We start from the raw sequence: 15,029 nt of genomic DNA, 5'->3' as shown, positions 1-15,029 counted from the left end.
GCTCCGGTGCTGAACAGCAGGATACTACAGTAGTGTGGCCGCCCCGGTGCTGAACAGCAGGATACTACAGTAGTGTGGCCGCCCCGGTGCTAAACAGCAGGATGCTACAGTAGTGTGGCCGCCCCGCTGCTAAACAGCAGGATACTACAGTAGTGTGGCCGCCCCGGTGCTAAACAGCAGGATGCCACAGTAGTGTGGCCGCCCCGGTGCTGAACAGCAGGATACTACAGTAGTGTGGCCGCCCCGTTGCTGAACAGCAGGATACTACAGTAGTGTGGCCGCCCCGGTGCTGAACAGCAGGATACTACAGTAGTGTGGCCGCCCGGTGCTGAACAGCAGGATACTACAGTAGTGTGGCCGCCCGGTGCTGAACAGCAGGATACTACAGTAGTGTGGCCGCCCGGTGCTGAACAGCAGGATACTACAGTAGTGTGGCCGCCCGGTGCTGAACAGCAGGATACTACAGTAGTGTGGCCGCTCCGGTGCTAAACAGCAGGATACTACAGTAGTGTGGCCGCCCCGGTGCTAAACAGCAGGATACTACAGTAGTGTGGCCGCCCGGTGCTGAACAGCAGGATACTACAGTAGTGTGGCCGCTCCGGTGCTGAACAGCAGGATACTACAGTAGTGTGGCCGCTCCGGTGCTGAACAGCAGGATGTTTCACAATTCAAGGGTTTATTTGTCGCTCCCTCATATTTACAGGTAGGCAGTGATATATTGGTGTGGAATTAATGTTTTACAAGACGCTGCTAACAACAATACAATATGACAACTTGGTATTGATGGATGGAAATCCATCGTAAATTGACTGCAGATTATAAATTAATTATTATAAATAATCATTTTCGAGAAATATTGAAAGTGTTTGAAACATCCATCTATAAATGCACCACGTCTCTGTGTGTGTGTACGTCTGTAATCCGAGAACCGTTCGTCCCACCGACTTCACACACACGTTCCACACCACCACAGGGAGTGCAGTGCCCGGCCTTGAGTTGGTGGGATACACTGTTGTCCAGAACCAGCACAAACGCCCCTGCCCAGGCTCTGGACAGGGCCCAAATTAGACAATTGATCACACCTGATCACCCCTAGATCTCCTATAAAGCACTTTGAGCTGCATTTCATGTCATGAAAGGTGCTATACAAATAAAGTTTTATTATTATTATTATTATTATTATTATAGATATATGGGCACTAAAGGGACATAATAACTGGGCGGGTGGGGCATCCATTTCCAACTTGCATCGTTCCAAGTAGGCCAGTGCCCAACTGCTCTAGTTTTGTATCATTTTGAAATTTTTAACACAAATCTGGGGGTCCCTGCAGGCACAAAGCATTTTCTGATGTGGGTACGCGGTATATCAATTTGGGAGTCATTGTAACACAAAAAGTTTGTGAACTACTGATTTAGAAGGTATTCGTAGAATCGGCCTCAGGTCTTTATGGGTTAATTAACCCATTAAGATCTGAGGCTGATTCTACAAATGGCTTCAAAATCTGTACTTCTCACACTTTCAAGATTAAAAAAAAAATGTTCACAAATAGCTGATTGATTGACTGACTGACTGACTGACTGATTGAATACTTTCTTAACAATTTGCAGAAAAAGCACAGGAATAATACCATGCATACAATACAATGTCCGCTAAGAGGATTTAAACCCAAGAATGCTGGATCTAAGCTCATCTGTCCTCTAATATAATCACACTCTAATAATGAACGTTTATGGAACCTACAGAGAATACAGCCAAAGGGAATGAACGTTTATAGAACCTACAGAGAATACAGCCAAAAGGGATTTTTAGAATTGTTTTTGTAGGCCTATCGAAGATTGTAAAAATAAGTTTTTAGTTTGGTACTCGTCAGAGAAAACTTGTCAACTGCCCTGGGGGACAGTTTCATTAATAGTATTTTTGGGCCCAATATCAAGCTAATGCATGCTGACATCTACCCCAGGAAAGCATCTGCGTCATTTTTAGAATTTAGCTATAATACTGTAGCCTGGCTCCAGCCCCTGAATCGCTAGCCACGCCCATTAAAAAAATATATTCAGGCGATTCAGGGTCTGGTGACGCTCTCGAAGGAGGTCTGAGACTCGGTTGGAAATCTGACCGACGAATCAGCGTCGTTTCAACTCGATGACGTCAAAACAACAGCGCCGTCCAGACACAAACAAACATGGCTGCGCCAGTAGCATAGCAACTTATGCTACTCTTTTGGTGTCACATTTAGCTTCATACTGGGTGAAAGTCTCATTCAAAAAATTATTTTTTCGCTCGAAAATGTTAGTTACAATGACATTGAGTTGACGTGTTTTTTTTTTTTTGTAACTGTTGCATAATCGCAATTTCGCACTCGAGTCCCATGCCCCGGCCATTTAGCTCTGTCCCCCCCCGCTGACATGCCCTCAACCACGGCTAAGTTCAGCCTGCTGCGGTCGGAGCCTTGTCATCTGCTTTGCTACTATTGTGATTGGTTAAGGGTGAACCAATCGCCGAAGACTGCCTCTTTGTCAACGCCCATCTCAGAAACGGCGGTAGTAGGGAGGGCTTTCAGACTGAATAATGGAGTGAAACGAAATGAAAATTCAGGCTGAGTGTCAGGCTAATAATACTGTATATAGCACAGTTTTCTGAAAAACACCATGTTTTCATGTCAAGGACTCCCAAAATTATATGTATTTTGTAAGCGGAACCTATCTCAAAATATTTTGTTCCAGGGACCCCCAGAAGCAAATATTTGAGTAAAAAAAATGTTCAATTATATATATTTAAAGATTTGTCGCCAATTTTCACAATTTCTTTTGTATATTCGAATACCATAGCCAAAGTATAAAATAATGGTTAAAATCTACACTTTCCCAGGCTTAATAGGTTAAGACCTGAGGCTGATTCTACAAAATTCCTTGCTATTTTTGAAGAGCTTTCAGCCAGAACGCTGAAATCTAAAATGATACTTTTTTAATGTGTTAACATTCCAAGTGCTTTAATAAAAGCCAACACTTCACTTTTAATGAATTCCACATTAAAAGGCTGGGAGGTTGTTCCATCCAGGGTACAGCTGTGGATCGTTGTCACTCTAATAATGAATGTTTAATATAGTTATAATGTCCCGGCCGTCAGAGAACCTACAGAGAATACAGCCAAAAGGCTTTTATTTCATTATTTTTTTCTTTTTTTAGGATGGATTTTTTTAGGTCTATCGGTGATCGTGAAATAACGTTTTTTTTTGTCAGAGAAAACTTGTCAACTGCCCTGGGAGACAGTTTAATTAATACTACTTTATACTTGGTCTAATACCAAGCTAATTAATCCTCAAATAATCTGTGTTATTTTAGATTTTAGCTATAATACTGTATAATAGCACATTTGTCTACTGAAAAATAAATAACTGATATACAAGCTCAATATTATATAGCAGATCTACAAGCTACAAGCTTGTAGATCTGCTATTTTTGAAAAATCATGAAAGTTTGTGAAAAAACTGTGATTGAATATATTATATTATAACACTTTTTTACTTAAATATTTGCTTCTGGGGTTCCTTGGAACACAATACTTGAGTTGGGGGGGGGGTGGCCAAATACAGATAATAATAATTATAACTAGAAAAAGTGCCCTTCTGGGCACAGGTCTCCACCAGGAGGATAGGACTGTGTGATATGTTTGGCAAAATGTTTAGGAGTAATATAAACATGTTTGCCTTTGATGGCAATTGGATGATTTGAGGCATTGTTCCAAAAATGTGTTTTGCAAAAATCAACCTGTTGGTGGCGCTATAACAGGCCAATGTGAAAATGGTGGGATATATTCCTCAGCCTAGTAAGAAAATGTGTGAAAGATTTCACGTAAATTGCATGCTGCGTTCATGATTTGAGGCTTTTGTTCAAAACGGGGCAATCGTGCAAACTGTGAAAGCCAATTATAGCCAATTAGGATGGAATATGAAATATCGGACAGATCCGACTTGAGCACATGACCATAGAGATACTGTGTAACGATTTGTGAGATTTTTGGACAGAATCTGGAGGAGTAATATCAAAAAATGTGTTTTACAAAAGTCGGCCTCCTGGTGGCGCTATAAAAGGCAGATGCGGAAAATGCAGGTCAAAGGTTTGTCCTTGGCCTCTAGGGAGTGTGCATGCAACATTTCACGCAGATCGGTGCAGTTTTAGGTAAAAAATTTGAAAAGCTGCCTCATGGTGGCGCTATAACAGGCCGTTCTGGAAAATGCGGGGCAGAGGTTCATCGTTGGCATCCAGGGAGTGTGTGTGCAAAGTGTGGCATCGACCGGGTTAACGGTGCCGGAGATTAGCTGGTAACGGACGGACGGAAGGACGGACGGACACACACACGGACGGACGGACGGACGGACACACACACGGACGGAGTGCAAAACATACTCTCTCCCCATGCCTTCGGCCTGGTGGAGACAATAAGATAATATTGATTTTGTGGCCCCTACGTAAAAAAGTTTGAGAACCACAAGTGTTTTTTCAGGATTTGTTAGGATTTAGAAGACATTTTTAGAATCAGCGTCAGGCCAGGGTGTAGGGCTGGCTTATGCAGATTTGCGGTCAGCCCCACCCTGTCAGTACTTGTCACATCTGGCCAAGAGATTCACGGCAGTGTGTGTGTGTGTGTGTGTGTGTGTGTGTGTGTGTGTGTGTGTGTGTGTGTGTGTGTGTGTGTGTGTATGTGTGTGTATGCACGCACGCACGCACAATGGGGTGTGGCCTAAAATGTGATGTAATTTGCATCACTGTGAAATGTTGCGCAATAACAGGGTTTTTCATGCAAATGCAAACTGTACAGTAATTATGACAGTTGCATGTATGCAAAGTAGTGCGTTATGTCTGGACAGGCATGCCGGTGGTGTTGTGCATGGTGAGATGTGGGCAAACGGTGTGGTTTGGGAGGAGAAGGCGGACAAAGGCAGCCGGATAAACAGGGTGCGTGGGTTTTAATTGCGTGGGTTTTAATTATGGTGGCAGGATGAAATGTACTTGTACACTGTATTTCAGCACGCTCCCTTCAGACCGCACTACTACACACACTACTACACACACTACTACACACACTACTACACACATTCTACAATGGCAGTGTCTGTCATGTTTAGACTGAAACTTTAATACTAATGGGATCCAACAGTGTGTTGCCTCATTACGGCAAATTAAGCCACAGGGTTGTACCAGGACACACGGCTGGCTGTGGCGCCCATGGCTCCTCATGCACTTTACGGACCAGAACCTATCAACACACTGAAGCTGTTAGAGCTAGAAAGTACAAGTGAACACAAAAAAGTGTGTTTGTGTTCAATTCAGTCTGCACCACAAATACACAGAGAGCTATTAGCACCACACAGATAGACAGACAGACAGACAGACAGACAGACAGGCAGGCAGGCAGGCAGACAGACAGACAGACAGACAGACAGACAGAGCTGCAACATATACTGCACAGTACCTGCAAGACTTTTACAAACACCCATAATGTGATGCTTATTCATTGAACCTAAGCGTCAGCACTGAAGCAAGATTATGCACTCTGTTACTAATACCACCACGGACACGTAAGTGTCCATTTGGTTCCATTTGTATGATCAGAGTTACAGAACGGTAAAGGTTTGGATCCCTGGCGGTCCCTGAACCCGACATTTGAAACAGCATTATAAGATTTGCCAAATTCAGGACACATGAACAAACTGCAGCATTGTGCATGACGTCAGCCCTCAACTCCACCTATATAAAGTGTGAAAACTTCATTTGAAACCTGTTTTTTAAAATTTCAGAAAGGTGATGTAATGGTGATGTAAAACAAACACAGACAAAACAAACATTACACTCTCTTTATTGTTAATGGCTTTTAATGTTTGTGTTAGCGACTAAACAAACATTAAACTCTGTCCATTGTCAATGGCATTTTTAATGTTTGTTTAACTAAAAACAAACATTAAACCTGTATATAGGAAAAAATCACACCCGTGTGAACTGAGTGGTGTAAGGTTTTATATAGCATGATCAGCTGTGGTCTGACGTAATGTCTGACGTAATGAAATCACACCCGGGTGAACTGAGTGACCACTTTCCTAGATCTAGGCTATTGAGTTCAGCATTCAGCATGCCTCCACCCGGATGTGATTTCACAACTGGCTGTTTTTGCGCAGAGAAAATGACCACGGTTGCTACGGTCATCCAGTTCACCCGGGTGTGATTTAATTACGTCAGAAATTATTTTGAACATAGCAACCATGGTCATTTTTTTATGCACACAAAAGCCAGTTGTAGGAGTGGTTTACACCACTCAAAAATAGGCTGCAAAACACCTAACTCAATCCCAATCCCATGTATAGCAGCCTTTCTGAGAAAAAAAACACTGCTCAGGTAAGGTATGAGGTCTCCCCAGACTCGGGTCACCCATTCTGAGTGTCCACAATGAACTGGACTGCCAAATCCAGAGCAAAGACCAGATCCCCTCATCTGTCTGTCAGATGATCAACAGCTCTCTAAACATCCAGAAACAAGAAGACACGAACCAACCAAGATCTGGCTGTCATCAACAGCTTACCAAGACTAAATCTGTAAATATTGTGACAATTGCCTGTGACTGCAACTTGTTCCTGTTCGCAGATGACTCAGCACTGCTGGTCTCGGACAGGGACAAACTGCAGGTTGAAAATGCCCTCAGCTCTGAACTCGGTAGAATCTGCACCTGGCTCGCTGATAACAAACTATCTTTACACCTGGGAAAAACTGAATCCATTCTCTTTGGCTCTATTAGTAATCTCAGCAAGGCAAATGGCTTCTTGGTTAGAGTGGGTGACAATGTTATCACACGTAAAGATGAAATTACCTACCTAGGTTCCATCCTGGAGGCTAATCTTTCCGGTGATAAAATGGCCACCAACGTAATCAAAAAAGTCAACCATAGAACAAGATTCCTCTACAGGATCTCCTCACTGGTCAACAAAAACACCTTGAAGACCTTAACAGGAGCCCTTGTACAGGGTTTCTTTGACTATGCATGCACCTCCTGGTACCACAGCACCTCAAAGGCCCTTAAAACCAGGCTCCAGACTTCCCAAAACAAACTGGTCAGGCTCCTACTTGATCTAGCCCCCCGAACCCACCTCACCCCTGCCCACTTCGACAGGCTGGAATGGCTTAGGGTCGACGACAGAGTACAGCATCTTGCAATGGGTCTGGTCCACAAGATTCGATACACCACCAAGATACCCATGTACCTGTCTAGATACTTCCTTAATGTTAACGAAGTCCACACCCACAACACCAGAGGGAGTGCAACGAACCATGTACAACCCAGATTCGGCACAAACAAGGGACTAAATTCTTTTCGCTCCTATGCCACTAAAATGTGGAACGCCCTACCAACTGTCATTAAGACATGCAAATCCCTTGACTCTTTCAAAACCGCTCTCAAAGGGCACCTACGGACGGCTGCAATTCGAAACTGGCCCCTGTAAAATCGGAATCCCTCAAACACGAACGCAAGGACAACACAAGAGACGGTCGCGGCCACACAGCCAACTCAAGGTATGGCCACTGAGCCAACTTGGGGACCCAACGCAAGGACAACACAAGAGACGGTCACGGCCACACAGCCAACTCAAGGTACGGCCACGGAGCCGACTTGGGGACCCAACGCAGCTCCCCCAAGGAAAACAAACAAATTAACGGAGCTGAACGTGAATCCCCCCCACCGCCCACCCCTTTTTTTCCCCTCACTGTATATATTTCTTTTCCCTTTTTACCTCCTTTTTGATGAATTCTTTTTTGATGAATTCCTGTTCTGTCTATAGAAGTGTCTATTTGTACGTCTCTAAATGTTTTGATGATTTGAACATGGTGGACCCTGTTGGAAACAAGTGTAATGCTTAATTGGGTCGTCCACTCACAGTTAACAGCCTTTGTATTGAGTTTGTGCTTGAAATGTACTGTAATTCTGCAAACTGTTAATAAATTCTTCAATCAATCAATCAATCAAACAAGAGTTTCAGTAAGTTACCTAAAGAGACACCGTGTCCACACCGGAGAAAAACCCTACCACTGTAAACATTGTGACAAGAGTTTCTTTCTGTCAAGTCACCTGAAGACACAGCAGTGATAAAACCTTATCACTGTAAACAATGTGACAAGAGTTTCAGTCGTCTAGAGATGCTCTGAAAATACATTAGTGTATTCACACTGGTGAAAAACCCTACCACTGTAAACATTGTAACAAGAATTTCAATCAGTTAAGTGACTTGAATAGACATCAGTGTATCCACACTGGAGAAAAACCCTACCATTGTAAACATTAACAACGTGACAAAACCTGGAGACATACAGCGTATCCACACGGGGGAGAAACCCTACCACTGTAAGCAATGTGACAAGAGTTTCAGTCGTGCAGATGCTTTGAAAATACACCTGGAGAAAGAAAGATCTTACATCTGTAAACAATGTGGCAAGAGTTCCAATCATTCAACTAGTCTAATGTCACACAAGTGTATCCACATTGGATAGAAACCTATATGAAGGAACATCAGCATCCCCACATTGGATAGAAACCTATATGAAGGAACATCAGCATCCCCACATTGTCACGATCTGTGACGTATTATGTTTTCTTGTGTACCCTGTTCTTGGTTTGTTATTGTTTTACCCTTCTGTTGTGTTCCTGTGATTTTGTAGTCTGTATTTTCCTTGTTTCGTAGTTGCATTTCTGCTTTACTCTGTGAACCTTTATTTTGTAGTCTTGTTCTGTGCCTTCCTGTCTGCCCCTGTAGTTCTGTTCCTGTCTTGTCTCACTAGTCCTGTGATTGTCAGTGTTTCCACCTGTGTCCCCCTTGTTCCCCAGCCTATCCCAGTGTTGATCGTCAGTGGTGTTCACCTGTGTCTAGTTATCCCTTGTCTATTTATATGCCCTTGTGTGTTCAGTTCTCTGTCGAGTCGTTGTTTGTAGTCACTGTGTTCAGTCCTGTTTTTCAGTCCTAGTATTAGTTCCTTATGTTTCCTCGTGCCAGTTCCCTGTTATCCTGCATTGATTTAATAAAACCTGGATCTTGCACTTGAATTCTGCCTCCGCTGCTATTGTCTGCACTTGGGTCCTACACCTTCTTTGCCCGGCACCTTGACAGAACGACTCGACCTCAATGGACCCAGCGGATGACCCAGCGGATGAATTTGGTGAGGTGCTTCGCGCCATTATTGACATTATGGATAATTGCCAGAGTCACTCCACCGATGCAGAATGTAAGATTGAGGGTTTGAAGCAGGCCCTCCGAGTGGCATACTCCAGGCCCGAGCTAGTAGACAAGCTTGGGGGGACAATTAAGGCTTTATGGGCTGCTTTATCAACTGCGCCTTCTAGCCTACGGGCTGCTAGCTCTCAGCCTGCCTCTCCACCTGTTCTCCAGTCTACTAGCCATTGTCCTGCTAGCCCTCAGCCAGCTTCCCAGCCTGCACGCCAGCCCAGCTTGCCCTTTACATGGAAGAACTTTGGGGTGGCCAGGGAGGTGTTTTTTGAAGATTATGCATTCCTTGAACAACTTGCTCAGTATTGGAGGAAGGACCCTGAATTCGCCCAGTATGTGGCGTTTTTCAGGTGGGAGAGTCATGGTGCCCCTCATCCCCAGTTGGCACCTCCTGGTTCGATTTCTCCAACCCCCTCTACAATTCCTGCCTGTTTTGTTCCTGTGTCACCTGAACCTGCTCCACTGCCCGGCATCCAGGAGCCTCCGCCGTCCTGCATCCAGGAGCCTTCGTCCTGCATCCAGGAGCCTTCGTCCTGCATCCAGGAGCCTTCGTCCTGCATCCAGGAGCTTCCGTCCTGCATCCAGGAGCCTTCGTCCTGCATCCAGGAGCCTTCGTCCTGCATCCAGGAGCCTTCGTCCTGCATCCAGGAGCTTCCGTCCTGCATCCAGGAGCTTTCGTCCTGCATCCAGGAGCCTTCGTCCTGCATCCAGGAGCCTCCGTCCTGCATCCAGGAGCCTCCGTCCTGCATCCAGGAGCCTTCGTCCTGCATCCAGGAGCTTCCGTCCTGCATCCAGGAGCCTTCGTCCTGCATCCAGGAGCTTCCGTCCTGCATCCAGGAGCTTTCGTCCTGCATCCAGGAGCCTTCGTCCTGCATCCAGGAGCCTCCGCCCTGCATCCAGGAGCCTCCGCCTGCAGCCCCGTCTCGTCCGTCTGCAGTCCCGCCTGCAGCCCCGTCACGCCCCTCTGCAGTCCCGCCTGCAGCCCCGTCACGCCCCTTTGCAGTCCCGCCTGCAGCCCCGTCACGCCCCTCTGCAGTCCCGCCTGCAGCCCCGTCACGTCTGTACGGGCTTGCACTACGGCAGCGGGACCCCGGGGGTGTTCTTCAGCTACCTGACCCCTGTTCCTCGCTCCCAGTGACTGTGTCTCCTTGTCCCCATGTTCCCCTGTCTCCATGCCCTTCTACTCTTCCAGGTTCCCAGCGTAGCTCCCTTTCTCTGTCTGCCACCCCCTTTGTCCCCCAGGCTACGTCCAATCCCCAGCCACCTCTGTTCCGCTCTGTAACGTCCTGCCCGTTGGTTGCCCCACCTACCAACCCGTTAGTCCTTCTCCCTGTCTGTCTGTCCGCCTGTCTCCCCCTCTGCTTGTCTGCTAGTGTGAATGCCAGTCTGTTTGTCCGTCTTTCGACCCCCCAGTCCTCCTGTCGCCCGTCTGACCCCTTTACCCGCCTATTGTGTCAAACTTCATGTCTGTCTGCCTGCCTGATTGTTTGTCAGTTGATCTGTCTGTCCCTTGGTTTGTCCCACCTGTTGTCTGTGTGTTTGTCTGTGTGTTTGCCCGCCTGCCTGTCTGTGTGTTTCCTGGTGTAGTTGTTTCTGTGTTTTGACTGTTTTTGCCCTGCCCAGTCCCTGCCAGTCAGTTTAGTCCTGTGCCCAGTACTTTTTCTAGCCCCTGGTCCCGTGTCCCAGTGCCCCTCCTTCCAGACCCCCACCACCCACCCTGCTTGATGTTCTGGACTTTGTTTATTGTTTAGGGATGTCTGGAAGCCATCCCTTGAGGGGGAGGCACTGTCACGATCTGTGACGTATTATGTTTTCTTGTGTACCCTGTTCTTGGTTTGTTATTGTTTTACCCTTCTGTTGTGTTCCTGTGATTTTGTAGTCTGTATTTTCCTTGTTTCGTAGTTGCATTTCTGCTTTACTCTGTGAACCTTTATTTTGTAGTCTTGTTCTGTGCCTTCCTGTCTGCCCCTGTAGTTCTGTTCCTGTCTTGTCTCACTAGTCCTGTGATTGTCAGTGTTTCCACCTGTGTCCCCCTTGTTCCCCAGCCTATCCCAGTGTTGATCGTCAGTGGTGTTCACCTGTGTCTAGTTATCCCTTGTCTATTTATATGCCCTTGTGTGTTCAGTTCTCTGTCGAGTCGTTGTTTGTAGTCACTGTGTTCAGTCCTGTTTTTCAGTCCTAGTATTAGTTCCTTATGTTTCCTCGTGCCAGTTCCCTGTTATCCTGCATTGATTTAATAAAACCTGGATCTTGCACTTGAATTCTGCCTCCGCTGCTATTGTCTGCACTTGGGTCCTACACCTTCTTTGCCCGGCACCCTGACACACATTGGATAGAAACCTATATGAAGGAACATCAGCATCCCCACATTGGATAGAAACCTATATGAAGGAACATCAGCATCCCCACATTGGATAGAAACCTATATGAAGGAACATCAGCATCCCCACATTGGATAGAAACCTATATGAAGGAACATCAGCATCCCCACATTGGATAGAAACCTATATGAAGGAACATCAGCATCCCCACATTCCATTTCTGTCCACCAGAGGATGTTAAAAACACAAACAAAAACATGGTCGCATGTTCAAGTAGCAAATACCATGGCTTCTCTAAAGATGGCTAAATACTTCACAGAGTCCAGGCGAACAATAACTTTTTTTGGATGGCCGAAGTGATAAACCCTCTGACAGACCTGTTGGTCTCGAGCCACTGAAGCTCTACAAGAGTACTCTACAAGAGTACAGCCAGTGATGCAAGTGGTGGTTTTAATACCTGGATCATTCATTTCTTTCCGCCAGTGTGCTAAAAGCACCAACACAAACATGGTCACATGTTCAAGTAGCCAATATGGTATAGCTGGTGGTAAATTACTCTAAAGGCTGCTAAATACTTCACAGTCCAACTTACTGAACAATAAAACCTTTTTTTCTTTTCTTTTTCTGATGACCGTACCAAATAAACTTTGGACAGACAAATGCCAACACACATACTGTCCACTGAACTCTTCTGTGTTCAGACCCGGCCCACTCAGTAATCTGCTAAATGAATGTGCACAACAACACTGCAGCTCACTAAGTAAGGGTTGATTCAGACAAGGCAGAAGGAGCTACAACAGCAGACACCTGCTGTTACAGTGTATTTAGCCTATGCTGGATCTGAAGGCGTAGTGAGCTTGTAGATCTGCAAAGTATATTATCAAGCCCTTAAGGCCCCTTTTTATCCTTTCTGTGATCTCGGTTAGTTGCCTTCATCAAAGCATCTGGGAAGTTGCTTTCATCTTGACAACCTCACACAGGAAATAAATAATAAGGAAGGTCTTTTCTGTGTAAGCTTTAGGATTGTGGATTTTGATGGTACGATTATATAGTGCCAAAAATAGACACGTTTTCACGATTATCACACATGCATTCCATGCATACAACTATGGATGTATAAAATAACATGAGCATTTGCAAATGAGAGGTTTAATTGTAGATTTTCCCCACAAAATTAAAATGTCTTTGTTCACTCTTTTAACAGTTATTGCTACCTTTCAAAACACAAATAGTACTGTAGCCAAACGTGCAGCATCCAAATAATCCAATATAGTAAATCTAAATATACTATCTGCCCAATCCTTATCCAGGCGCCAGTCACATCAAAGCTTGACTACTGCCACTCTCTCTCTCTCTACTAAAAATATAACAACGAGACAAGACATGGGGGGGAAAACATCAAAATAAGTTGAGCTGCAGGGGCTGTCAGGGAGACGTCCCTTTTTACATTTCCCCCTACCAGGAGATGTTCTGGATAAGAGGGGCGAACGGTGGTCCACAGCTGAAGACCCTGCAGCAATAACCTCTTTTTTGGTGTGCGGTCAGGTTTATGCCTGGGGTAATAGTCTGCCATGCATTAGCATAGTCCACCACAGGCACTGTTGGAGGTGTGACAGGCCTAGCAGGAAGAGCATCCTTCTGTATGAAATAATATAATACAAAAATCAGACCCCTGTGAAGTGAGGGGCGCTTTGTGTTTACGTCATATTTGGCGGACATTTGACCTAATTTCTCCTTTCATTGTCAATGGCAAATATTGAGACGTGTGGGGACAAAAGCTGTGTATAGGAGGGGCTAGCACCCATCACTTTAATTGTCCTCTGCCCAGAATCAATGCACTTAACAGTAATGTACAGAACTATTACTATGGTTCAAAAATAATGTTTTTTCACCAAGGTTGGGGCAGGGTAGATCTGTTTATCATTGTTTACAACAATGATATATCCCTGCAGTCAAACATCCCCTCTACACACACTTCATTAGCCGTCCCAAACAATGTGAACCTCAAGCCATTTGAGTCCTATATATAGGTTAGACTGCGTGTGAGTGTTCATTCAGTGTGTGTGGAGAACAATGGCTGTCAAGTCATTGCTGACCTATATTTCTAATCCATTGGTGCGAGAAACAAGTCTTTGTCACTGGGGGTCGTGTCAGGCCATAGTGGTGGAAAAAAGTACTATGCTTTTACTTACGTATAAGTATCAATACTGCAATGTAGAAATACTGCCCAGAATAAAAAATCTACTTAAAGTAGCAAAAGTAGTAAGTACTGTATTTTTCCAAATAGTAGCCTGGGCTGTTAATATGCGAAATCAATTTGGACCCTGGGCGTTTAAGTATAAAATCAGTCACACCCGTGTGAAGTGAGGGGCGCTAATATATTAAAGTCTAACTCATGTTGATTAGGTGATGTAATGGTGATGAAAAACAAACGGTGCCAACACAAATTAAACGCCATTAACAATAAAGAGACAATATGATGTAAACGGCACATTATGACGTAAATCTTACCTTCATTGTCAATGCGTTTACTAAACAAACTTTGAACTAAAGACAAACATTAAACCTGTGTATAGGAGGCCCTCAAAAATTATATACTTTTATACACTCCTGAGACGTCGGAGGAAGTGCAGTCTTTGCTGTAGTTTACTACAGAGATTGTCTACATGTGTGTTCTAAATTAGTGAGTTGTCAATCCAGATGCCCAAGTATTTGTATGAGGAGACCTTTGAGATGGTTGAGTCATGAAGACCACAGGCCTGTGATCACCAATACGCTTGGGGTCAAACACCATCTCCTGTGTCTTCTTAACCCATTTTGAGCGGGAACCCCTTTTGGTGTTACATACATTATGTTATAATTTAGCTATTGAAAAATAGCAGATCTACAAGCTCATAGCGCGCCACCGAGTGGCGCGCTATGAGCTTGTAGGTCTGCTATTTTTGAAAAATCGTTAAAATGTGCTTCAAATCTTTCAGAAAATGATTTAGAAGACTTTTTTTTTTAAATTTCGATGTCAGGCCTGAATGGGTTGTTAAAGAACAAGGTGGTTGTCATCGGACCACTTTTCACAATTATCAAATGTATAAAGATCTTTTGAAAATAGATTATCTACAAGCTCACAATGTGTCGCATCGCATTGTTAATAGTGGAGTAGAAGTAAAAATACAGACAATCGTACTTTGTTACTTTCCACCACTGCAGGCCAGGGTGTAGGGCTGGATTATGCAGATTTGCGGTCAGCCCCACCCTGTCAGTACTGGTCACATCTGGCCAAGAGATTCACGGCGAATGCAGACAGATGCAGAGTGCAGAACAGTCACACATGTGTCCATGAGTAATGATGGCCCCATTCCTGTACTGGCCAATGAATGGCTGTTGTTTAAACGGCACGTCCAACAGAACATCCACTCAAACGACTTGCATGCTAGTGTGTTTGTAAAGA

The 15,029-nt window shown here is 44.7% G+C and overlaps 3 protein-coding genes across 3 annotated transcripts in view; 1 reads left to right on the top strand and 2 right to left on the bottom strand.

Moving 5' to 3' along the window:
- LOC306930227 (proteinase-activated receptor 3-like) overlaps positions 1-15,029 on the top strand; it is a 401,892-nt gene that overhangs the window by 131,015 nt on the left and 255,848 nt on the right.
- Positions 1-15,029, bottom strand: part of dock3 (dedicator of cytokinesis 3) — a gene marked incomplete at both ends in the record, with an annotated part of 242,237 nt that overhangs the window by 169,649 nt on the left and 57,559 nt on the right. The window lies entirely within an intron of this gene.
- On the bottom strand, positions 5,328-11,511 carry LOC306929229 (uncharacterized protein; the record flags this gene model as incomplete). The annotated part of the gene is made up of 3 exons (XM_079509669.1): positions 11,342-11,511; positions 10,116-11,286; positions 5,328-5,332 (listed from the first exon to the last, which is right to left on the bottom strand). The coding sequence occupies exons 2-3, from the start codon at positions 10,435-10,437 to the stop codon at positions 5,328-5,330; spliced, it is 327 nt and encodes a 108-aa protein (XP_079365795.1). The 5' UTR covers positions 10,438-11,286; positions 11,342-11,511.

The sequence above is a fragment of the Electrona antarctica genome (assembly GCF_951216825.1).
Source record: "Electrona antarctica genome assembly, chromosome: 9".
NCBI classification, from domain to species: Eukaryota; Metazoa; Chordata; class Actinopteri; order Myctophiformes; family Myctophidae; genus Electrona; species Electrona antarctica.
Note: the sequence above shows the minus strand (reverse complement) of the source record. Positions and strands in the feature narration are given on the sequence as shown.